This window comes from Crinia signifera, chromosome 1 (genome assembly GCF_055691185.1).
Source record: "Crinia signifera chromosome 1, ASM5569118v1, whole genome shotgun sequence".
In the NCBI taxonomy this organism is placed as follows: domain Eukaryota; kingdom Metazoa; phylum Chordata; class Amphibia; order Anura; family Myobatrachidae; genus Crinia; species Crinia signifera.
The window spans coordinates 143,973,913-144,000,582 of NC_139217.1; the positions used below are offsets into that span (position 1 = coordinate 143,973,913).

The window sequence follows — 26,670 nt, forward strand, 5'->3', positions numbered from 1 at the left end:
CGCTCGCATGTCCCCATCAGGTGGTGGGCCTCTGCGCCAGCTCTTGCCAGCGGAGGGGATTTAGCGAGAGCTGGCGCTGAACAAGGAGCGCCTCGCTCCATCTGTATTTGACTAAATAACTGTATTTTAGCTGTTAAAGATCTACTAGAACTGCTGTAGGAGAATATCATCTATATATACTGTATGTCTAGTGTCCATGAGTCTCCGAAACACTGCCATCTACTGGCAGAGAGTGAAACTACATCTCTTTCTCACACATGCACAAACACAGACAGTAGACTAGCCTTCGAAGCTTTTGCTTCGAGTGGGCTTACTAGTAGTACAATATGTTGTATTGCTGGAAGCCAGATGTTAGAATTGTTTACTTATTCTTTAACCCTATTTTAGTCCTCATCAGACTGCAATCTTTCTTCTGTGCCACTATGATGCATTGTAATAACTAACTAATGTATTTCATTTTGGATGGCGTGCCTATGGTGTGGTGGAATGCATGTATGCATTTATGTTTATTTTATGCCAATATAGTATATGGAAGTTTTCGGTGTCTGGCTGAAGTAATGTAATTCCACTGAAATCTACTGACAGAATTAATTATACCGTTGAGCTTTTCATGCAGGAACACACTGAACCCTTACACCATGCTGGGCTATGTCTGCTGTTTAATTCCCACTTTGCATGCAACAGAATGCAGATATTTTAGAAGTGCAAAAACATACTGAATCGTAGTGGTACAAGTGAGACTGAGTCCTAAGGGCTATTTCAGACGCTCCGGCTCCTGCCGGGCAGCGAAACCCCGCACGGCCAGGAAGCCGTGCCGCACACAGAAGTTAATAATGGCCACAAATGTGACCATTCACACGGGACGGCCACGGCTCGGCCACCCGGTTGCACCCGGATCCCACCACTGGAAGGGAGTGCTGCAGGGCTGTGGCCATCCCCACTATTGTAAACTGCTGTGTGCGGCACGGCTTCCTGCCCATGCGGGGTTTCGCCGCCCGGCAGGAGCCGGAGCATGTGAAATAGCCCTAACTCTGTCAGAAATGTTGGTTTTGATGGGTTCGTGTGTGAATCAGAAACTACTGCAGACCTAGAAGTTCAAGGGTTAAGTCGAGATGGTTTAATAAAGCTTTTATAGCTAGATAATAAAGAAACTTAAAGGAATTCACACATAACATCTTTTAGAAAATTAACAAAAAGTTTTTGGATTAATCACAAATGATATATTTGAGAAAGTTCCTTTGATAGTTTAATGTAATGAAGATCTGAAGAAAAAGATGAAGATCAATATTTAATGAATTTAGGAGTTAATGAATGAACGATGCTGAAGAAAACTGGAATAATGACAAAGATGATCCGGATGAATAAATAGAAGATTTGGTCTCTGATGGAGGTGAGGAGGATGAGCCAAAGAAGGAGAGGGTTTAGGGATACCTCTCGGGTGATTCAGCTGAGACTGAGCCGAGTGGATAAGGCACAGAGTGGTGATGGAAACAAGAGGTCTAGCTGAAGATCCAGGTAGGAACTCCAGGAGGTGACAAGAAGAGGCAGGCTGAGCAGAGTGACAAGCTGTAGACTTGAATATGCCAGGAGATTCTGGGAAGTGGACGGTTTAGAAGACTTTTTGTACTGACTTCAAATAGCCCAGGCAGGCCCTCTATATACCCAGAGAGTGGCTGCCAATGTTTATTAGTAAAAGAAGACTGAACAGAGCTCAGGCTGGCCAACTGCACATTTTCCCATATCCAAGATGGCGGTGCCATCCAGGAACTAGGCCTGACTGCCTTTAATATGCTGACTATCTGCTGTGCTCCCTGCGACGCCAGCCAGCCAAACCTGAAGTCCTGTGGTCAGCATGGAGAGCCACCGTACACAGATGAGTGAGTAGCGGGCCCACAGTGCACAGTACAGGAGCCCATGACAAACTCTTTTGGTGTCATATCTGGTATCACTTTTGTCTTTTTATGATACCTGTTCAGTTAGGTGTTATGTTCTGTGGCATTCATTCAATCTGCCAGGGGTAATGAGGAAGGGGCCATTACAGAGGTGTCTCCGAAATATACTTTTACTTTTTTATTTTTTGCTAAAAATCTGTAACTGGCACTACTGGAGAAATAACATGTAACTGGTGCTAAATATGTACAAGGACATAATTGCTTGGCATTCAAAGTCAGTGCCTGAGATAGTACACAAACTTTGTTTCATGTTTTGAAACCTTGTTTTATGCGCAAATAAAATATATGTGTGTTTGATGTGCTTATACAACATAAATGCAAGATACCTCAAGATACCTCATTCAAATATAAAACTTCCAAAATACAGAATAATCCGTTATCCAAAAGTCTTCTGGTTCCAAGCATTTTGGATAAGGGATACTCAACCTGTATATGTTTTCTAGATCACTACTTGCTGTCAGAGTTATTACAGACCAGAACATAGCTTATATTTGTATAAGTATATTTTTTAGGTCTTGGTTACATCTATGATATTCTATAGATGTGTCCTACAGTAGTTGCTGCATTTATTCCAAATAGCCTCTCTGCGCACACCAGATCTTATAAGAATTTACGGTACTTGTGTTATATCTGGGCGCCCGATTTTTTTCATTGTATTGCATCGCATCGCACTACTTAAGGCATGCAATGCAATGTGATTTTTCATTGTAAAGACCAGATTTTTAATTGTATAGTCAGCCATGGGTGTTTTCATACCCCCACTATCCAACTACGCATGAAGTTGATTTTATATAGTGTGGCGAGCGCAGCGTGCCACCGAGCCCGAAGCATGGCGAGCGCAGCGAGCCCCACGAGGGGGCGTGGATTACTTTACATGTACGCAGAATACATGTAAAGTAATCCGCGTCCCTTCGCGGATTACTTTACATGTACGCAGAATACATGTAAAGTAATCCGCGTCCCCTTGCGGATTACTTTACATGTACACAGAATACATGTAAAGTAATCCGCGTCCCCTCGCGGGGCTCGCCACGATTCGGGCTCGGTGGCTCGCTGCGCTCGCCACACTATATAAAATCAACTCTATGCGTAGTTGGATAGTGGGGGTATGAAAACACCCATGGCTGACTATACAATTAAAAATCGGGTCTTTACAATGAAAAATCACATTGCATTGCATCGCATTACATCGCATTGCATGCCTTAAGTAGTGGCATGCAATGAAAAAATCGGGCGCCCAGATAATACACAAGTACCGAATTTACTAGTGTTGGGTATCTCTTTTGCCAAAAGTGCATCTTAGTTGCAGTACAATATAACTAGGTTGCACCAGTAGATTACATTGATTAATTTGTAAATCTGTGTGCAACTGAGTCAGCAAATCTGTATACATAGTGCCATTAAGCAGAAGCCGCTGCTTTTTTCCATGCCCAGTCCCATTGTGCTTCATCAAAATCAATCTTACACAGGGTATGGATCATTTGGTCCACAACAAATAGGTAGACAAGCATTGGGTTGACACCATTAGGTCGACATGGGGAAATGTTGACATGGGTCAAGGTCGACATGTGTCTAGGTCGACAGGTCATTAGGTCGACATGGACAAGGTTGACAGTCAAAAGGTCGACATCGGCTTTTTCGCAGTTTTTTTACCCGAATGTCGACACAGTCAACATGGACACAGGTAAAAGTGCACCGCGTCCCCTTGCATGGCTCACTGTGCTCACCACGCATTGAGTACTATTTTATTCTCCCACCATGCCCTAGTGGATGGTAGGGCATGAAATACCAGCTGTTGTCACGTCAGCTCAAAAAACAGTGAAAAAACCCATGTTGACCTTTTGACTGTTGACCTTGCCCATATCAACCTAATGCTTGTGTTGACCTAATGACCTGTCGAACCTAGACCCATGTCGACCTAATGGTTTTGACCCAATGCTTGCCAATCATCATGCTGTAGACCTAATGACTGTATCCCCTTACACAAACATGTTGCATCTCAAATTATTCTTTTGAGTGCCAAGTGAATTTGTCAAAATTGGTGTAAAAATTGTCAAGCAAACATTTTTATTCATCATAATGACCTGTAATGGTTACTTTATATAGGAAATATCTTTTTTTTACACAACATTTTTTATTTGAATTTATATAACAAGTGCGAGCGATGCTGACATTTTTAGCTGATATTTTGCGCATCTCTTACAGCGATGTTGGAACTCAAAGGGTTAATCAGCACAGTCTCTTAGTGTGTCTTGTTGGCATCACAATGTGACTAAAACACAGGCAAAGTTTAATGTGATCTTGACGATTACTAGCGCCAGGGATCAGGTATGGATCAGAGGATAGAAAAGCATTAGGTCTACAAGCATAAGGTCGACATGCATGAAGGTTGACATGACTGAAGTTCAACATGTGTTAGGTTGACAGGGTCATTAGGTCGATACAAGCATTAGGACCACATGGGGAATGTCGGCAGTCAAAAGGTCGACATGGGTCTTTTTCACTTTTTTTACTCAGATGTCGACACGGTCACTAAAAAAGTCTAATTTTGCACACTTTTATTATAAGTGAATATGTACAATATTAGATGGCCTACTAGTAAAGGTAGATAGTATTCACAAGGGAGGAGACAATGACAGTGGCGTAAGTTCATCCCAGTTGCCCGGAGGCAAGATAAATATTGGTAACCCCCCCCCCTCCCACACACACACACATTCACACACCAACCTTATATAAATTTATATATATATGCATGTGTGTTATTTATATTATGTTTTAAAATAAAGAAACTGTGGTCCTGATGGGAGGAGGAGTCAGCTACAGAAGTGATATCAATGGCTTTCAATTAACTGATTCAAAATCAAAGGGGAGGAGAGGTGCCCCCTTGGGAGCAGAAGCCCGGCGGCAGATGACTCCATTGCCTCCCAGAGCTACGCCTCTGGACAATAATGTTTATTTGTTTCCAGACCCAAACTACTCCTTCCCGTCCATCTGAATGTCCGGCTTTCACCCACCTGTGCAGTCATATGAAACAGGGATAATTATAAAATATGTGTAACATTATAATACTGTATTTAATACTAAAATAACATAGTAAGTATAGAGGTAAAAAAAAAAAAAAACGAAAACATAGTAAAAGAAACAGTTTGCCTAATTATTGATGTCTTTAAAAATACATCTAGTGATTTACAGTAATTACTTTTCTAAGACATGTACGTTAATTAATCCAAGTAAAGGTTAGGTTATGTATATGCAAGCAGTTTCAGGATTACATACAGTAGGGGGAATTCATGCATAATTGGTAGCAGGTTATTTGTAAGTTTGGAAAGCTAAGCAGTAGCTCAGTATATTGCCCTGCAGGTGTGCAAGTCATGTATTTGCTAATTATCACATAAGCCTTCTGATTCCAATGAACCCTCTATAATTGGCCCATCAGGATTAAAATCAAGCTGATTTCAGAGTGATTATGCCTGGTAACATTTCCCAGGGGTCGTAACCCCTGGAGTGATTGCAGTGAGTAATACATTACACCTGTAAGGGCTGGCCATGTTTTCCACTTCTGAGTTGCGTTAACAATCTACATTTGGCAAATACACAACAATGTTCCCAACTCTAGTTATACATTAGTTACATGTCCTAGACACGTTCTTGTTAAGACTTTCCAGTGAACTTGCATTCTCCACGTACCTTCCTTACTGATAATTGCAAGCTCTGATTTGAGGTGTAAGGTCTGCTTGTTTAAAATAAAATGTGTAAAAAAAAAAGTTAATACTACATTTATTTTTGTTAAAATTGGCTTTTATCCATGTACTTTTATATTAAATTTGTCCTCTGCAACTTCAGCAAGGCCAAATGAAAAGCTAGAGAGGACTGTTACAGACGAAAGGAGGTTATTCAAAGAAAAATGGGAGCTGGAGTTTGTTGTCATGTCTGTGGATGATAAATTGGTTTGCTTTGTGACTGTAATTACCACCATGATGAGATACAATGCAAATCATCATTATCAAACTCATGGACATCACAAATATGGACCCTTAGGACGGTTTCTTGCTAGCCGGGGTAAATTGTCGAGGCTAATTACCTCAATTGTTCAATTAGCCCCATTACAAGCACTTATCGGGGATCTTGAAACCAGATCTGCAATAAGAAGCCATTTTACCCGATAGTGGCCGTGAAAATACATAGGTCACTCCTATGTATTTTTGTGCGAAAATATCATAAAAAAAACATGTCCAAATTCATTTTTTTAGAGGTAAATATGATGCCTCACTTAGTGGTAAGAAATCGGCAACCTTACAAACTAACATCAAAAAATAGGCAAACTAGGAAGGAAGGCAAAGTAATAATGTAGATCTGGTTCTAAATAAAATCAAGTTACAATTACCGACCTTATGACTTAAAAACCATACTTGACTACCCTCCCGGAATGGCCGGGAGGCTCCCTAAAATTGGGTCCCCCTCCTGCCCTCCCCCCAGGAAGTTGGGCAAGTCTCCCGCGTGCTTCTCAAGGCCCCCCGTCTCCCCCGGACCTGTTGAAACAAATTCCGAAATTCGTAGGTCCGCTGGAGGGAGTGGGACTAAAATGAGCACGTAATTTTGCATCATTTTAGCCCATCCACAAACCCACAAACCCACGAATCGTGGAGTTTGTGGTGCTTGGGGGCGGGGCTTTGTGATGCCAGCCTTGTCCCCGCCCTCCAAAATGCACATTTGGTACTCCTCTCCGGGCTTCTCCCTGTTTCTTAGATAAAATGAGACCTGCAATTACTAATGATACTTTTCACACACGGAGATGGCCTCATATGTTAGCTCTAACTCAGTATTACACATACGTACTGTACATGACTTGTTAATAACTGTTGTATTCATGATTTGTTTAATGCTACAAGTGACTTCCTTTATAGGTGGGGACTTTGTTACAACATGACGCAGACTCTCTCCTTCCTTTGACAAAAGCATGTGTTTATCACAAGGAATATAAATTATTTCTAAACTAGGCACTAAGTGAGCTGGCTGTAAAAGTGTCACTCCATGGCGTTTCCCTATGCCAGTAGTAGTATACGGCGGTATAATACTTCATTCTGTATTTTCACTTTCGTTATTCTGATAGAAAATATACTGTATATAAAGCAGAACTGACATTTCCTGAAATGTATTCAGCACAGGCACACTGATGTGCACTTAGCAGGTGTCATTCTTTCTAGGTCAAAAATGAAATCTTAATACCGTAACAGTACCATTTTTTTTTTTGCAGTTGTTTTTTTTTTTACTTCTTTGTGATTCTCTTTAAATATACTGTGTTGCTTTTAAACAATTTTTGTTTTCATACATTTGTTTTTATCATTCATTCCTCAGATTATGCCATTTGTATACATGACAACCTTATTCAAATGAATTAGATAAAAAATAAGACACATGCCAGTGGGGAGAGCTATCACTGTGTAGTCAGGAACCTTTTCTGTGCACTTCTTCATTGGCTGCATTTTTGTGTGTTTTATGTTGTGTCTCCTTCCCACAGAGAATGGGCCAGATGCACTAAGCTTCAAAAGTGATAAAATGGAGAGTGATAAACAACCAACCAATCAGCTCCTACCTGACATATTTCAAACACAGTCTGTGACATGGCAGGTAGGAGCTGATTGGCTGGCTATTTATCACTCACTTTATCACTTTTGAAGCTTAGTTCATCTAGCCCAATGTCTTCTCATGTGCACCACTCGGTTCTACTGCTGTAAGTAATAGCTATTCATTTATTTATTTACAGTTTCTTATATAGCGCAACAGATTCCATTGCGCTTTATTGAAAATTCCAGTGATGCCAGTTGTTAGGTCGACAGTGTTTAAGTGTTTAAGAAAGTATTAATAAATATATTCAGTGTCCTGTTTTCATTAGCGACCAGATAAAAACGAGAGGAGGGGAAGCCGCTGGTCACGGGAGCATGCTCCTCTGACCATCGACTACCCCGGGGCTGGTCGCGGGACGCGCTCCCAGCGACAGTCACCCCGGGGATATGGTTGCTCAGCAACCATATGCCCGGCAATTATGGCTGAAATTATGGCTGAAATCGCCCAATGTGTACGGTGCTTAAGACTATACATTATATGACATTTGGTGTGTCTGCTGAGGGATTACACCCAATATGGGATATACATATCTGTGATGTATGTTATGAAATAAATAACATTAATGATTTTGAAACTGGTCTAATGACCTATATAACCTCTGTAATAAAGGGACGTGAAGCAAATTAGATTAGCTGGCAATATTAATACAATTCCTCCTGTGTTAATAGACTTGCTGTGCTTGCCCTGTCATCAGGAGGATTTCTTAGCATTAACAATATTATAGACCTGCCAAGAAAACAAGCAGCTGCTAACTGCACAAAGCGCAGGTTTCCCTAAAGGATAAGATACATCTATATATATGCCAGTTGGTCAAACAAATTAACCTGACCTTTCTATCTTAACAGAGGGGCTAAGCAAGTCCTGTCTTTAAAGCAGGCACCCAGCATTTGGAAAACAATATACCTGCCAACAAGGAAGCAGCTGATAACTGTATGACAGCAGGACGTTCTTAGAATCCCCCAAAAATGGCACTGTACAAGATAAATGCTGCTTTTACACCGCAAAACCTGCTTAGACCAGGTATTTAAACCGGTTTTTAAAACGGGTCAGAGCAAGTTTAACCCCTTTTACACTGCATGTAAATACCTGGTCTTAAACAGGTTTGCGGTGTGAAAGCAGCATATGTCACAGTCCCAGATCCTGGGAATCCCTGTGACACGGCCCACACCTCCTCCCTCCCCTCCGCCTCCTCCCTCCCCTCCTCTCCGGCTCATACCCCCTCATCCCCCGGTACCTAAGGCAGGGGCAGGGTAGCATAGGCCGGTCCACTCTGAGCCAGCGCCATTCAAATTTAATGAGCCGACCAATCATTACATATGCGCATATAAACGGTCGGCTCATTAAATATGCACGGCGATGGGGACCAATAGTGCTCACTGCTGCCTGGGTACCGTTTCAGACCGCAAAAAAACGGGTCTGAAACGGGTAGGACCCTGCTTTTTTACCGTTTTAAAATACCGGTCTGAAAGGGGCATCAGTACCTCATCGCGCACATTATTTAGATAGGATGCAATACTATGCAGCTCCTTTGCACTAATAGTCCCTTTGCGAATGTAAACCTACTGAAGAGATCCACTTTTTCTTTTGGTGGATACAAAATTATGGGGCAGATGTATTAAGCCTTAACAAGAGATAAATGCAAGGGTGATAAAGAGAGATAAACGTCCAGCCAATCCCCTCCTTACTGACTTTTATCAAACACATGTAACATGGCACATAGGATGTGATTGGCTGGATGTTTATGTCTCTTTATCACCCTTGCATTTATCTCTTGTTAAGGCTTAATACATCTACCTCAATAGCTGACACTCCATATAATGTAAGTATATACTGTATAACACAAGAATATTTCAAATAGGAGACAGTTTTAAAAATCTGCAATAAAATATAACATTTTAAAAATACTAATAAATAAATCCTTTTCTACTTACCTCTGTGCGCCAACAAGAAGACAATCTTTTCTGTCCATTTTGTTCGTAAATTTCTGTTATGTTACTGTTATTATAAGTTTGTTAGATCTGTATTCATGATAAGTCAATTCAGTGTTATAAATAAATGTTGCATAATTGAAAGTGCTGTCATTGAGAACATTCACACGGTGAATTCAGGTCACATAAGGCTCATATTGTGTATTGATTTCTGTACTCTACAGTCATTTTTTTGTCAATTAAACACTGCAATATTACGATGCTAACATGTTCACAAAATGAATTCTAATGTTTGCTTAGGGAATCCTAGAGATGAGTGTCTATGATGTTTCAGTTTTATGATTCAGTTACGATTATTTACTGACATGGAAAGGTGTAAATCTATAGTAAAACCATAGCAACGAATGAGACATTTACTTGCCCTGACTGGCAGTAGCTGGAAATAAGCAAAATCATATAGCAATTAGAGATGTGCGGCATTGTTTCTGGTATTGGTTCTAATTCGTTGTCCAGTTTTGGTTTTGAAAAATGTTGTGACCCTTTTAGTTTTTTTTTTTTTTTTTCAAAACTGACAAATAAAAATGCTAATATCAAATAACATGGGCCTTGTCTTGCTGCTACAGTATCAGTAACCTCAATAACATTCATTTCCAGTCAATTTTGACTACCTCAAAGTTCATAATATTGTTTCCATCTAGTTAATGCCAAAGTCTGAAGCAAGTTGATTGGTTATTAAAGGGGAAATTGATTAATATCAGCCGTATATGGCTGTTCCCCTTACGAACGGGTATGAATGGGATCGGCCATATATGAACCGAAAATACTGACAATGAGAAATACGACAAATTTACTAACCTGTTGTAATATTCTCATTCCTATTTTCTGATTTCGTACCCGTTCGTATGGGTACCCGTTTGTATACATATATTTACGGCCACCAAATACGTACAAAGAGGCAGCAAGGCTGTGATGTGTAAAAAAAGGAGGGTTTGGGTGGGGGAGGGGTGGTGTTAGTGGTGCCAGTGTACATGCTAAGAGAGCGGCAGAGAGAGGGTGGGAATGGGATTAAAAATAGGCCCTGGCATTTAAAGTACGCAGGCCCACCATGGCGACAAAAGTGAAGGATGTAGTTGTGCGCGCGCCAAAGGCGTGCTACGGAAAAGGGGGTGTGGCCACTCAAAGGGGGTGTGTCCTTGAGTGTAGTGTACCACACCATAAAAAGCTTCTACACATTATGCAACAGAAGACTAGACTCCATTGTACTTGCCCATTACACATGATGCCAAATGGAATGAGCCAATATTCTCATAACACCACCCAGATCGAGCCAAAATTTATAAAATGCCATACCGATTGAGCCAAAATTCATAAAATGCCATACGGATTGAGCCAAAATTCACATAATGCCACACGGATTGAGCCAAAATTCACATAATGCCACACGGATTGAGCCAAAATTCACATAATAGCACACGGATTGAGCCAAAATTCACATAATGCTACACGGATTGAGCCAAAATTCACATACTGCCACAGGAATTGAGCCAAAATTCACATAATGCCACATGGATTGAGCCAAAATTCACATAATGCACACAGATTGAGTCAGAATTCACATAATGCCACACAAATTAAGCCAAATTTCACAATACGCTTCATAAACCGTGACCTTGTCCGCCAAACACGTTGTTACACACCATTATGTCCATTATGTATTATGCCAAACACCATAATGCCTATTAAAAATTATGCTACATAAGTGCTGTTTATCTACATGCTCATTGCCAAGGGTTCCATGCTCATTGCCAGAGGTTCCACGCTTGTTGCCAAGGGGGAATACATGCTCGCAGTAAATGGGGGACAGCCGCCGCCAGGCAGAAGTGATAGCCACTGACAGTGGCAGAGCCTGGCTGTATTCAGAGCACTGCAGGTCCCAGCTATTTGAAATAATACCCCTCTCACACCAGAAAATTCATTCCCAGGTTGGCCTCTTTTACACCAGCCTAGTCCCTGCATTTTCTGGTGTGAGGGGGAGATAAAACCACCCCTCCCCCCCTTTAACCAGTTATCTCATTTAACCGGCTATATCATCGGAACCAACTGACCCATTTACATGAGACAAGTATCATATTGAAGAACTTTTGAGTGGGATTTGAATGATGTTGGTACAGTGAAGCTGGAACATTTGATTCCAGGGTAATTTGCCCTCAAAGCACATGAACAGCCATGAAATTACATTTAAAAAATAAAAAAATCGGTTTACCCGCAATATCCCTGGAACCGATTGACCGATATGGACCAGCCTGGTATCATATTGAAGGCCCAGCGATGGAATTGAATGAGATCAACCACAAGCTTCTGTGATGCCAGGGGGGGAACTGGCAGCCGTCGGAACCGGGTAGGGGTCGGAATTAATGGGTCCCATATTATCCTATGGGGAAAAACGTTACAGATTTGCCAGGCAATATCTCCGGTTCCCGGGGGGCTAGTGACACGGGGCTGGGCTCGTTGGAAAGCTCAGCTACAAAATGAAATGACAGGGGGGCATGTGCCTGGGTGCCCCCCCCCCCCCCTGAATCCGCCAATGATCTTGGATATGAAAGACAACCAAGTCTTTAAAGCATTTTTACATGCCCTTCAGCAAACTGACATGAAATGGTTATTATCACATGTATAGAGGGAAAAATGATCAAGGGCCAGATGCACTAAGCTTCCAAAGTGAAAAAATGCAGAGTGATAAACAACCAACCAATCAGCTCCTGCCTGACATTTTTCAAACACAATCTGTGACATGGCAGATAGGAGCTGATTGGCTGGCTGTTTATCACTCTCCATTTTATCTCTTTTGAAGCTTAGTGCATCTGGCCCCAATTTAAAGCTTTGATATAGGATGGAATAAACAGCATAAAATGTAAAACTAGGAAGGACTGAATGGCTCTACATGTGGCCAGGGCAGTTATACCCCGTTCTCACTGCCGCAAAAACCCGGGTATTTGCCAGGGCAAGAGGTAATTTCCCGTGTCGTGTCTCAGTGTGAACGGGTGTGAGTGAAATTCCTGGGTGTAATGCCCCAGTAATTTCACACATGTTTTTTGCAGGGTTTTTCCTGGGAAATACACGGGTGTATGGCGGTGTGAACAGGCTAGATCCGGGTTTTTCCACACAAGATGCAAAAAAGCAAGCTGATTGGGGAATGAAATCAGGTGACGTGACGTCAATTGGCACATTCCACATTCTCCTCTGCGTGGTCAAGTTAACCCATGTTCATGGCAGGAGCAGTGCCATAGGACTCAGGTGAAGAAACCGCAGATGAGAAAGTGACGTCTAGCAGTCATGCATGGGAGATTGCGATCTTGAAAGCAAGAGATCCAGTTGCGGGTATGCACCAAACAAGGGAGCTCTAGAGCTATATAAATTTCAGCATATAATAAAGTTTTTAACCCACTAAGGTCCCTCCCTCAACAGTCCTCTTTAAATTACATCATCTTTAGCCAGCCAATAAAAGCTGCTTTTTAAAAAGCCAATCAAAGCTACCTTTTCAACAGCCAATCAAAGCTGCTCTTAGATTCCACACACTTGTTGGCAGGCCGACCAGGGGAAGCAGTGTGAACGGGGCAGACACGGGAATTTCCTGGGTCTAAGGTGCAGTATGAATGGGGTCTGTGAGCTGAGATGATGTGTTCCCCGCCCAAAATGCAAGTTTTTGCAGGGCCGGCAATGAGAACATTGTATTTGTTAGTGACAAAGGGCCAGATGTACTAAGCTTCAAAAAGTGATAAAGTGGAGAGTGCTAAACTACAAGCCAATCAGCTCTTAACTGACATTTTTCAAACACATCATGTAACGTGACAGTTAAGAGCCAATTGGCTGGTTGTTTATTACCCTTCTCTTTATCACAGACATAGCCCTTGCACTCTAGTCATACATACTGTGATGAGGTAGCATAGAAGCTCCTCTTTAGAAAAACAGCATCGCCACGGCCACTTGCATTGCAACCTTGCTTTCCCTTTATTTAACTCTCAAATATCTGGAGGCAGTAGCAGTCCACTACCTCTAGGTTTAGTAAACAAATATGTAACAGGGCAACAAGATTAATGAATAAAGTAGAAAATAATGTAATACTGTACATTGCTTGTCTCCATTATGACTGCAACATGTCTTGCCACTGCAGCTGTTGAATATCTACAGTACTGTAGATTGGAATGTCTGTCGTCTCAGCGGATTATCATGTTAATAAATCATCTCTAATCATTTATCTAATTAGACAATGTTTTCTTTTTTTTTTTACAGGATTCCAGATTCAATTCGGAAGTCGACCAAATTACTGGGTACAAAACACAAAGTATTCTTTGTATGCCAATTAAGAACCACAGAGAAGAGGTAAATCAGACAATTTTGCCCTAAATATTCCCATGTAGGTCAACAATAACCATTTAAATTGCCTTAAATTAGCCGTCTACTGTATCAATAGAGAACATTAAACATCCCAACATCTTATGTGTTCCTCTAGCATGTAAAACATTTCATTTCACATTTCATATCTTATATATAACTAAACCTGAAATAACGACTCAGAGACATAGCTTTGGCAGAAATTGTTAACTGATTTATTTATCGAACTTTTAATCTAAATTGATTTATTTAAATTAATTAACTAAAGGTGGCCAAGAAAGAACGGCTAAATAACTAAAAACTCCACCCCAAAACTATCAACATAACTGGCCTAACTCAAACAAGCGGTATCCACTCCACCCCACTGCATTGACTACCCACCCAGCTGGGTGCGGTCGCTGTCCCCAAGAGGGTGATCCAGCGAAGGCCTAAGTCAATGGGAGGTGAGTGCACCGAAACCAGCCATGTACGTTACATTAACACATAAAAGTAAGCTAAATTGATTAAACCGGCTGTTCTTTCCCTCCTATCAGCTAACGCGATGAATCCCCCACTACCCTCTAACCATTGAAAGGGGGAGGGAGGGAAAATTCAGCAGGAAGGAGAGGAAGCCTCCTCCCCTTCCTGCTATAGATAACCCAGCTAACCCTGCCAGACCCATCAGCCTTATTGGATCCCCAAGTCACATGCTTCCCAAAAGTGACACGCCTATTACTGACATTATGTTATTCTTAAGAACAATTCAGTGTAATGTAACTCTTAGATTGCCAGAGGGCACTGTTGCTATCAAAGCATGTGACTAAATAAACATAATTATATTTCCATCATACTGTCTGCTAATGTTTAGTATTTCATCATCATTTCTGCAACACAGATAAAATAGATGCACATTGGCGATCACAGAAAACACATGACAGTATGCACTGTCCTTCTATTACCTGCTTACATGATACTCCAGTGGGTCCTAACGGGCCTGCCGTGGCACCCAAGGGTGCCACAGGACACTTACAGGGGTGCACTGGGTTGGTGGTCCAGGACCAATTCAAATGATTTATGGGCAATGTAATAGACAAAACCAGTCTGCCAATCATAACATATGTAGACAAACAAAAGCGTACCCTGTCCCTCACCACGTAACTGACCCTAAGGATGACATATAAACACAATTTACTTAATATAATACTATTTCTGAACTTCTGAAGAAGAAACTTTTGGCCTCAGGTGCTATGAAAGAAATGCTGATACTCTAGTGAGCTGTAACTCAAAAAAGTTTGTGAGCGACTGTTACTATTATGCTTTTCTGTATTATTTCCCTAGTCTTCTCTCTCCGCCACATGCTTGAGGGATCCATCACGAAGACCTCCCTGCATGCCCCTTGTCCAGTGCCTCATTCTGTGCATGGACAAAGGAACTCCCTGGTCATACCCAAAAATCCAATGCCGGAGCTGCTTTGCAGAGAACAGCTGTTATCGCAAGAGCTGTGCTTTGCGTTAATAATCCCATATGTTCATGCATATGCGATTATTAACATTCCGGATGCCATCAATGTGGGGCGGTGGATGTTAGTGCACCCCCCCATAAGCTTGTGGAGTGAAACTTGTGTGTATTCACACTACAGTGGAACCCTATGGCCACCCATTATAAGCACATGTACTGAGACATTGGAGTGATTTTTAATGCGTAGTGCAGGGGTTAACAAACTGTGTGCCGTGGCACCCTGGGGTGCCTTGGAGGACTTGCAGGGGTGCCCTGGGTTGGTGGTCCAGGATCAATTCAAGTTATTTATGTCTAACATTATAGTCAAATTGTGCACAAAGAGAAGTGAATACTGTCTATTACCACATTACTGATCCTAAGGATGAGATATAAACACAATATATTTACCTTAATATTTGTTTTTAACTTTCTCAATGAGAAACCTGTAGCCTAGGGGTGCCGCAAAATACTTCTGATGCTTCGGGGTGCCATGATTCCAAAAAGTTTGGGAACCCCTGGCGTAGTGTATTGCAGAACAGAAAGCAATATGTGCCAAATAAGGCCACAACATTCCTGCTAATTTTGCTACCACTCCCTGTTATCACCCCCAAATGGTCTTTCCTGTCAATCAGTTGGCGAATGTATCTTCACTGCGAGCAACTATGGTAATGGACTTTGATACACAGTTCAACTACAATGCATGCACAGTCACCGATAATTGTTCATCTGCAAAATATTGGCATAATGTAAAACTCGCTCTTGGGTCAGACAGACACACTGCCAAGACCGATAAATAAGCAGTACTAATGGACAGTCAGGCTCACAGATCAGAGAGACAGATATACTGACAGTGCTTACTCTCTTTAACATGAGAATTAGTCACCTACAGACAGCCTCCTCCCTTGTGAGTTATGTGCTGGATACCCCAGAGAAGAAATGCAGCACGTGATTGGACTATGATGCTATTTCCTAAACTATTCCCTCCCCTTACCTCTGCTGACAGCCAACCACACTCCCTGCCTGTAATTCCTGCGTACCAAGAATGATATACATTACTTTTGAGCACCATAGTGGCATTGTGCAGTATGAATAACAAATGCACCCACCCACACCCTATGCAGGCTATGGAAAGCCGACCACCAGTCGCTCATCTGTCGGTAATACTCACAGCTCATTGGCCGGCCATTCACATACTCAGCGGCTTTTGAGCTGGAAGCAGCTCAAACGGTAAAAGTGAACTGCTTTCAGCTCAGAATTGCCCAGTGTGTATGGGTCTTTGCTGTTTCAATTGCAACAAGTTTTGAAAATCCTTTTCCTTTACAACAAATATACACATGAAGTGCTGAGCGACATTCAAATACTGTAGACTTTGCATTGCATTGTGTTGCATTATGTTTCAGTTCTAAATACGGCTAACATCATATAATTATGAGGAGCAATGTATCCCGTCAGAGCATTCATCCCCAGTGACAGTCATGCACATTTTAAAATAATTCATATTTTCAATAAGAAGATTGAGCCAAAATCAATGCATTGGACATATATCATGTTGTCAGTTTTGCACTAGAGCAAACGACTGTAAAACATCCCATTCTGTAAAACATCCCATTCTGGCCTCTTTAGTCCATGACTTTGCCGAGATCACTGCTGTGTTATCATGATCTAAAAAGAGCGATGACAGAGGCACCAGCTTCGCTAAACCAAACATCACAAACTACAGGAAGTATACAAAGAATGTAACACAACTGAAAAAAATCCAATTTAGCAGGATGTCTGTGTGATTTTATGTGCACAAAAAGAAATAACAGCCAATCTGAATTTATTTTGGAAAAGGGGTGAACACATCGTCCCGTCAGAAGGTTTTACTTAACCATAAGGTTTTCATCAACTTCACTGCCGTGCTCAGCTGACACATTTCTCTATTTGGGCTTTTAGTCAACGAATCAGCCACTAAATTACCATCTGCCTTCTACTGCTGTCAGCTGCTTATCCTCAAAAGGCAAAGAAAAACAGCTTTACAGAAATGGTATGAACCGAACGAGCCCAATGCTGTAATCTACTTTTGTAAGCTGACACTGGATTGCAAATGTCATTACAACCCAACAGTAGTTTGCAATGCACTTTGGGGCTGATTCAAAGCTGCGAATTCACATCCGGCCGATTATTGATAGACTGATCATGCGTACTGTCCGTAGTACGCATGCGCTAGGCCTTCCTGCGATGAAATCCTGCTTCTTTTATTTGCTGGCCATGTGTTTGATAGGAAGCCGGTGTTATGGGGTGGCAACCGGACGCTTACTGGGAGTGAAACCAGAATAGCACGGGGCGCTGAAGTGACACAATAGACAGTTAAAATGAATAAAAATGTATTGGGTTACACATATCATATGAGTTACTGTGCAAATTGCACAACAATATTCACAATAAAAATACACACGATAAGAAACCAAGAAATTCAAAGAAATAAACAATAAAAAATATAAATAAAAATAAGAATAAAAATAAACAAAATAAAAATAAAATAAAATAAATGGGTGGGGAATGATACCAGGTTAGGTACAGGCTAAACACATGTTTAGTAAGAATGAAAGGTCAGCCTTGAATGAGGCACGAGGCACTGTCCAACATTGAGTGCAGTTACCCGCGTCTGGGTTTTTGTATATATTGCTGGAACTTTAAAGCAAGTATAATTCCAACTGTCAGTAATTTTGTTGTTAAACCAAATAGGTCAATGCTTATATCACAAGCGCATCCAGCGCTGAGGTACAGTCACTAGATCCAGACAGTAACAATAGTTGCAATTTTAGGTATATTACCCATCCCAGACGTGCGGCTGTTCCCCCTGCTTGGTGCCGCTGCAGGGAAGCTGGAGGTGCACGGTGCTTCTTGGCGGGCTGTGCCGCTCCGGTGGATAATGCACCTAGCCTAGGTGCCTCTCTCCAGTGTTGGTGTGTGGGGTACTGGCCTCAGTCTCTGTGGGGTACTGGCCTCAGACTGAGGCCAGTACCCCACACACCAACACTGGAGAGAGGCACCTACGCTAGGTGCATTATCCACCGGTGCGGCACATCCCGCCAAGAAGCACCGTGCACCTTCAGCTTCCCCGCAGCGGCACCAAACAGGGGGAACAGCCGTACATCTGGGACGGGTAATATACCTAAAATTGCAACTATTGTTACTGTCTGGATCTAGTGACTGTACCTCAGCGCTGGATGCGCTTGTGATATAAGCATTGACCTATTTGGTTTAACAACAAAATTACCGACAGTTGCAATTATACTTGCTTTAAAGTTCCAGTAATATATACAAAAACCCGGACGCGGGTAACTGCACTCAATGTTGGACAGTGCCTCGTGCCACATTCAAGGCTGACCTTTCATTCCTACTAAACACGTGTTTAGCCTGTACTTAACCTGGTATCATTCCCCACCCATTTATTTTATTTTCATTTTGTTTATTTTTATTCTTATTTTTATTTATATTTTTTATTGTTTATTTCTTTAAATTTCTTGGTTTCTTATCGTATGTATTTTTATTGTGAATATTGTTGTGCAATTTGCACAGTAACTCATATGATATGTGTACCCAATACATTTTTATTAATTTGAACTGTCTAGTGTGTCACTTCAGCGCCCCGTGCTATTCTGGTTTCTTTGAGGTTTTTGGGAAGGTTGGCATTCCTCCAGCACGGTGGCTGCAGAAGGTACACTGCCCAGTACACACTACGCTAGCCCCGAGCGCCGTAGACATTTGTTGTTCCAGTTTACTGGGAGTGTCAGGGAAAATGCTAGGGCGTGTCTATGCCTTTTCAGGGAGGGTGTGTGATGTCATCTCCGGCCTCAATCAGCCTCATTCTGTTGCAGCTGCCGAGTAAGTCCTGGGCTGTGCGCTGATTGCACACATTGGAAGAATCATTATATGCTTGCAAATGGATTTGCAGGGAATTGCCAATACAGCTTCTTTTTACAAGCCCTGCTAAGCAAATCGCAGGCTTGACCAGGGGCGGGTATTCACTCTGGCAGGGTGGCAGCTATCTGATCACAAGGCTCCAACAATTATCAGCCCATTGATCAGGTCTGAATCAGGCCCTGTGTTGGTGACCTTCCAGATTGGTAGATTGAGTTATTCAAGATTTATTTCACAAACTGTAACATCTTGCCTAAGGGTACAATCTACAATGTGTTTCTGGGGAAGTATTGTGAGTATTGTGTCTGTGAGCAGTACATGTATTTCTGCAATGTGTTGTCAAGAACAAAGCTGATTTTATCTCAAAGAGGGTCAGCCTGTTGTAAGCTCTCAGGAGCGGCCATACTGAGGAAGGTGCCACCAATACCACCCAATGCCACACACAGTAGAGCTATGTCTCTGCCACTGTTCATACCATAGGTGCCGATTTATGTTTTTGCTGGTGGGTGCTCTAGACAAAAATATAGAGGAGTGGCTTCATGGGGAAGGGGTGTGGCCACAAAATAATACCAATTTATATTACAGGGCACAGTTGTCTCCAATATTCAAATTACGGCAACAGAGTTTCAAATACATACTGTAAATGCCCCCACAGTGCAGGTACTCCGCGGACAGAATACACTCTTCCCGGCATACTGTTTCCCAGGTGGCCGCAAACTAGCAAATTAATATGGCGGCCCAGCAGTGGGACTCGGTCCTGTGGGTGCTCATCAATTTCCGTGGGTGCTCAGGCCCTTGAGCACCCACAGAATCGGCACATACGGTGCATACATTATAAATTACTGCGGCGGTGCCACTTTGGTCTTGCTAGAGTGGTTTCAGAGAGGATTTTTTTGCAAAGTGATTGACAGGTAGCAAGCATTTTTTTGAGTTAACCGGAACAGGGGCTACAAAAATGCAGGCCTGTCATGACTGTTTTCTTGGCGTGCTTAAGTGCTGCACTGCAAATTTGTTTGCAGCAGGAGAGATTCAGATATCTTATGTTAGACATAGACTTGCACAGACAGTCAATGTGGGTGAGTGGGTATCTGAGGCATTAATATATTGCAGTTGCTCCTGCAGAAGCCATTGTGTGCATACCTGAATCAGACCCTAAGAGTGCTAGTCTGTGGTATGGCTTAATGTATGCATTCCCAACCACCTGAAAAGATGCCAGGCACATTCAACACATTAGGCGGGGTGCCAGCATCGGTAATTGCCGGCGGAGAGGGGAGCGATGGGGGAGTGAGGGCCATACTGCAGCCACAGCATGGCCTTCGTTTATGAGGACCCCTGCACAATTCAAACAAGGAAGTGGGTTTGTTAAGGATGCAAATGCGTTCCTGTTGCTCTCTGTTTGGCTGATCATGTACAGTAGCTCCACCTCTCCTCCAGACAGAAGCCCTGCTCTATACCATGTAGCTCTGCCTCCTCCCTCTCCTCTACAGGTCATATTCCATGTTGGGAACAGTCCTTAGTCCTGCTCCATCAGGCTGCACTGAGTCTGCTTCTCACATCAAGGGTGGGATGCTTTTGCATGCGATGCATTCCGCCACTCACCACATACATATCAGCATTTATGTATGTTGAATGCAGGAATTTTAGCAAAGGAAACTTTTGTGGTAAGAGCCGTCGTTTGTGATGATAGGACTTTCAGGTTTAGGACTGCACGCATAGCGGGGGTACTGCGAGAGATCTGATTGGATTCCACTTAGTGTGGAAATGCGAAGGTAGCCATAGGCTTCTAAAGGGCCATTTAAAGATGGTGTTTCCCACTGCATCCAAGGCTGGGAATATAATGTATTCTGGGGCTTGGTACATGTGAGATTTGGCACCATTTTTCTTGGTGATGCAACCCACTCCATGTCTGGTAGTAGGACAGCAATGAGGTAGGCGGAAGCCCCAATTTTCTACACAGTAAACCTGTACCCAGAACACCCCCCCCCCCCCCCCGACACACACACACACCTTCTCCATGGTGCTAAATAAAAAACAGCACAGATGCATGGGGGGGAGGCTAGCCTGCTGTGCTGCCCCCAGCAAGTGGCACCCCTAGGCACTTGCCTCACCTCCCTAATGGGAAATGTGCCACTGGTTTTAAGGATATACATGCTTGTGCACAGGTGATATGATCAAACTGTGCTTAATCATTGGATAGCCTTAAAACCTGTACTGCTAGTATGCCAATTTTGGCCCCTGCCCTGATGGTCAGGGTTTGCAATCACATGTGCGAACCCCGACTGCGAACGGTTGCATCGATTTTCTCACTCGCCGGGCAGTTTGCAGAGGGGGAGGGACAGGGGCAGATGGGGCAGTGGCGTTGCCTGGCCATGGGAAGGCCCAGTGTTTTATGGGCATCCCCTTGAAAAGGCTGGGCATTCCCATGGGTAAGCCAGTGGGCAGGCAGGAGGAATCAATCAGTGGTCTGCAAACATCAAATGATTTCTCCTGCAGCGAAGGCATGCAAGGCGATGGTTACATCTCATGGTTGGTGGGGAATGGGGGGTGGGTATTTGTGCGGGTGGTGGTACATGGCTGGCTAAGCAAATTTTCGTTGCTTAGCGAATCATTCAGAATAACTCCCCTGGGTTTGGTAACCACTGTCCTGAACAATATATTTTATGGGTTGGTTAGTTGAGTTTAATATCTTTATTCCACCCAGCATTTTTGCTTCAGTAAGAAAATAAAGTACATATTCTTTGCAATTGAATGGAGAGCCCTTATCCCCTTACATGGTTGTGTTCTGTTGTAATATAACAGGAATAGAACGTCTATGTACAGTATGTGATTGTGGCTTACAAGGCAATTATCATCTTTGTCTCCTGAGTATATGGCAGGCTAAGTAGGGCAAACTGAAAATGAGAAACATCTTCGATGTTGAAATACTGTATATGTAACTTAAATCGACAAACAATAATATACAGACTTTATTTTTGGGGACTGTTGCTATGGAAATGAACCATTGCCACTAAAAACCAAAACATATTTTAAGGCACACACAGTAAAATTAAGATTTAAGTTAGAAAAGTATTTTTATTATATATTATTAATGAAACAAAATGAAGAAATCAGTCAGTGTTTGTCTTGCTTCGGCCAAATGACAGGGTGCGGTAGCATGCAAATTAAGTTTTGTATCCCTTACAACAATGTTTTTCTATTTAGTTTTTGAAAGATTTTCATTAGCATAATAAGCAAGGCATGAGCATCTGCATAAACGTCACATGTTCAGGTATGAGCGTCACGTCGGCTCACATCCAATCATATCTCTTCAGCAAAATACACACTGATGTGTGTTTTCTCAGGACTCAATTGCCACCTGTGTTCCATTTCATAAACAAATGCACTCACAGGCGTTTCCTTTAGAGTCCCATTCAAGTGAACGGACAGATGTTTTAGGAGCATTTCAGGAGAAAACCTGCCAAATAGCTTCCTATACGCATGGCAAAAAAATATCTTCTGCAGATTTCATATTATACTATACAATGTAACCTATTTATTTCAAGTACCTCCAGAATTCAGCAATGGGCACCACCTACAGGACCATATGCTGGCTATCCTAATATTGTGCAAAGCTGGTTCATTGAGTCTTCAATTCAGATTTTCAAAAGTTTGATGACTGGCTTGTTAATTATATGGGCACCACTGTAAATAAAGAACAGTACAGCCTTTACTGGTACAACATTAATTAAATGTTGGCAAGTATGAATAAAGTTATCTGGGTTAACTTTGTTAAGTGGTGCTGTGTAGGTGCGCGGTGCATGCTGGAATCTCAGGGAAAAATTGGATCATACGCTGTAGAATTGGAATGGATTACATTTTTCTGGGATGATCTGTGTCAAAGCAGATGTATCCTGTGCCTCCATTATATAAGTTAAAAGTCTTCCTCCAAAGGAAGGATTTAAAATTACTGAGAAAAATGTAGCATACATTAGACTAATCAAATCTGAAAATAATATGGGAAATATGCATCATCTCATCATTACAGGTACTATAGAAAAATAACATCCATATAATTCCATCCTAATGAAGAAAAAAGTTTAGGTTAAATACATGCTTATTATCTCCATTGCAGAGCAATACACCTTATGTGACTGCTCTAATTGATCCCCATGGGTGTACAGGATTGATTTAAAGGACTCGTGTTGCCTTCCAATAACATAAAACAACTAAAGCTATATTAGCTCTGCCAAGCTGCTTTTATGCATTATTGAGCATAGGGTCAAGCAACAGAGGGCCTTATTCTGGTCGATGCGTAAATTTCCGAATTCTTTCGGATGGCATTTTTTAGCCGTCTGCGCATGCGTGGGCAACGCTATGCGTATGTGCCACGCAAGGTCTCCGTACTCGTTCTCACTAATCCCGTACAGAAAAGTGCACCGCATTCACTCGGGAAATATGGGCATAATATGGGCGTCATTCGGAACTACACAGGGGCGTAGTTTCAAAGTGGGCTAAACTGGGCGTAAACATGGGCGTAGCGAGGGAGTGCACTAATTCTGGTAGGCGTGCATTCGGACAGAACACCGACTGCAAACGAACCAAAAGGCAGAAAATATGCGGTCTCCATAAGCAAGTATTGCTTTGCGGACACCACTCGGTCATGCGCTAGGCATTCGGAACGCCCAATTAGTACGGCCGCACCTGAACCAATGTCAGCTGAACACAATACAATCCACTCCTCTACTCATTACTCATTAATTACACTCTTGTCATTGCTTCAATTGGAACCATTGCAGCTTAAATGGACCATTACAAAACACACAAATATATGCTCAAAGCACGGCTGCATTTTTTACACACATTACCAATGTTGCCTAATTGCATAAGTGGGTCATGTGACCAATTTGTGAGTTCCGATAATAGTGGTGAGTTTTGCGATAATACACCGCATCGGTGCGTACGGGCAGGTTCCCGTGCGTTCTGACGCGGTAAGACCGTGCAGACTCTGTAAGACCGTGCAGAATATGTGTGTGTCCACCGCACACGCAAGGTTTGGATGTTGTCCGTAAACACGCCCTCTTCTTAAAGTGTGAGTCCGTCCGAATGCACCAACCAGAATAACCTCCAGAATTACTCACGGGTGTTTTCCTAGACCCCTTCTTTTGCAAATTTCCCTAGACCACTTCTTTTGACACTGGTGTGTTGCGGGTACCATTTAATGAACCTCCCACTTCTCTTTCTACACTGGTTATAGCCTGTTTGTGCTTTTCTCTGAAGGGAGTAGTACACACCGTTGTAAGAAATCTTCCGTTTCTTGCCAATTTCTCGCATGAAATAGCCTTAATTTTTAAGCACAAGAATAGACTGTCAAATATCACATGAAAAGTCTCATTTTCTTGCCATTTTGTGAGTATAATCGTACCCACAAATGTGGTGCTCCAAATATTCAACTAGCTAAAGGAAGGCCAGTTTTATAGCTTCTCTAATGAGTAAACCCATTTTCAGCTGTGCTAACATAATTGCACAAGAGTTTTCAATGGGTTTCTAATCATTCATAAGTCTTCTAATGCGATTAGCAAACACAATGTACCATTAGACCACTGGAGTGATGGTTGCTGGAAATGGGCCTCTATACACCTATGTAGATATTCCTATAAAAACAGATGTTTGCAGCTAGAATAGTAATTTACCACATTAACAATGTATAGAGTGTATTTCTGATTAATTTTATGTTAATTTCATTGGAAAAAAACAGTACTTTTCTTTAAAAAATAAGAACATTTCTAATTGACCCCAAACTTTTGAACTGTAGTGTACGTATGGTAGCTAAATTATGTTCTATGTATATCAACAGACAACAGACACTGACTGACAGAATATCTGATGTTACTGTCCTCTTACATAAGTAAAACAGCTGGGCCTACAACTTGTGTTTCCTCTCTTTGATGTTCATGGAGACATGTTTCCTGTATGAATGATAGTGTGATTGGAAATGATGACTAGTTTGCATAAATTTGCTTTGTAAATTATACAACCATTCATGTTTCCTGTGTTATGGGGGTTTCTTGCATCGCTGCTCATTAATTGATGTTCATACTTGTGAGGTTTAAAATTAACTAACTCATTTCTTTAATGATTGAAACAGGTGGTTGGAGTGGCTCAAGCAATCAATAAGAAATCCGGAAGCAATGGCACATTTACTGAGCAGGATGAGAAGGTACAACAATGCCAATAACTTTACCATATGTGGGCTTGCAAATGGGCAGTGATAGAAAGTCTTCTATTGGTAGGGGGGTAGGGGTTAGGGGTTTAGATACAAAACTGAGAAACTCTGAGACCTTATGAAACATAGCTTCGGTTCTAGTGTTACAAGTAATCACAAAATTTCAACCCACAGCGCTAGCATGCGGGGGGTCACAAAACCAAGGGCAAGGCCCCCCGCATGCTGGGTCCTACCACCACTTACATGTGGGCAGTTCACTATAGAGCGAAGCACTCACCTAGCTGCGAAGCCGGCGCCAAGCTGCCATCTTTTGGGTCACAGTGGCTGCTTGTGACATCATACAGCCGTCATGGCCCTCCACACAAAATCTGTCTGCGGGTATTCACTCTGGCAGGGTGCCTATATTGTCCAGATCTTGTCCATCACCAAAATGCCAACACAACGCTCCCAAAACAGCCATCCGCTGACCCTTAGACGTTTCCAGACTCAAGCATGCATGCTACCATGTGCAGATTGCCAAAAATCACCAAATAGCGATTTTTTGCAATCAGTGAGTCACGCTCAATTGCCCCCACAGATCCAAAAACAAACATAGTGATACAGCAACTGCGGCAGTGCGAGCAGGAGCACATAGGCTACAATGGGCTATCGCCATCTCAGAATGGCGGTAGCCCAGGGATACGAAGCCAGGCTGTCCAATGTTGATACATCGGGCAGCTTTGATGTCATGTGGTAGTCACACAATACTCCTCTAGGAATGTTTTGGACAGCCAGGATATTGTTATGGGGTCTCTTGACCAGCTGGGCCCTAGGCCGGCATCTAGGTTGCCTTGTGGAAAATCCGGCTTTGGTCCTAGCAATGCGTAGTGCAAATTCACACACAAGCAAAATACTCTCCATCAAATCACTGTTGGGCACTAGCGGGGAGGGTTAGGGCCAGGCTGCGGGGAGGGAGGGTTAGGGTTAGGCTACAAGAAAAGAAGGTTATAGGGGAAGGAGGAAAGGGTCAGGGTACTATGGAGCCCCTTTCCTCTGACATCCTGACCTCCGGAATATCATATGCATCCCATAATTTGTTATATACCATAGGTAAGTTTAAAACACAGTTTCCAAGTGCATCTATGTCAGCTATAGTCATTTGTATTAATAGGATTTCCATTATTGATCATCATGTGTATATAAATATATT

General features: G+C 42.3%; 1 protein-coding gene across 5 annotated transcripts in view; it reads left to right on the top strand.

The window, feature by feature from the left end:
• Nucleotides 1-26,670, top strand: part of PDE5A (phosphodiesterase 5A) — a 133,461-nt gene that overhangs the window by 24,149 nt on the left and 82,642 nt on the right. For all 5 annotated transcript variants that reach the window (XM_083174453.1, XM_083174452.1, XM_083174454.1 and 2 more), the window contains exons 3-4: nt 13,796-13,885; nt 25,404-25,475. In XM_083174453.1, the coding sequence (XP_083030579.1) occupies nt 13,796-13,885; nt 25,404-25,475 (162 nt within the window). The remainder of the gene's footprint in view (nt 1-13,795; nt 13,886-25,403; nt 25,476-26,670) is intronic.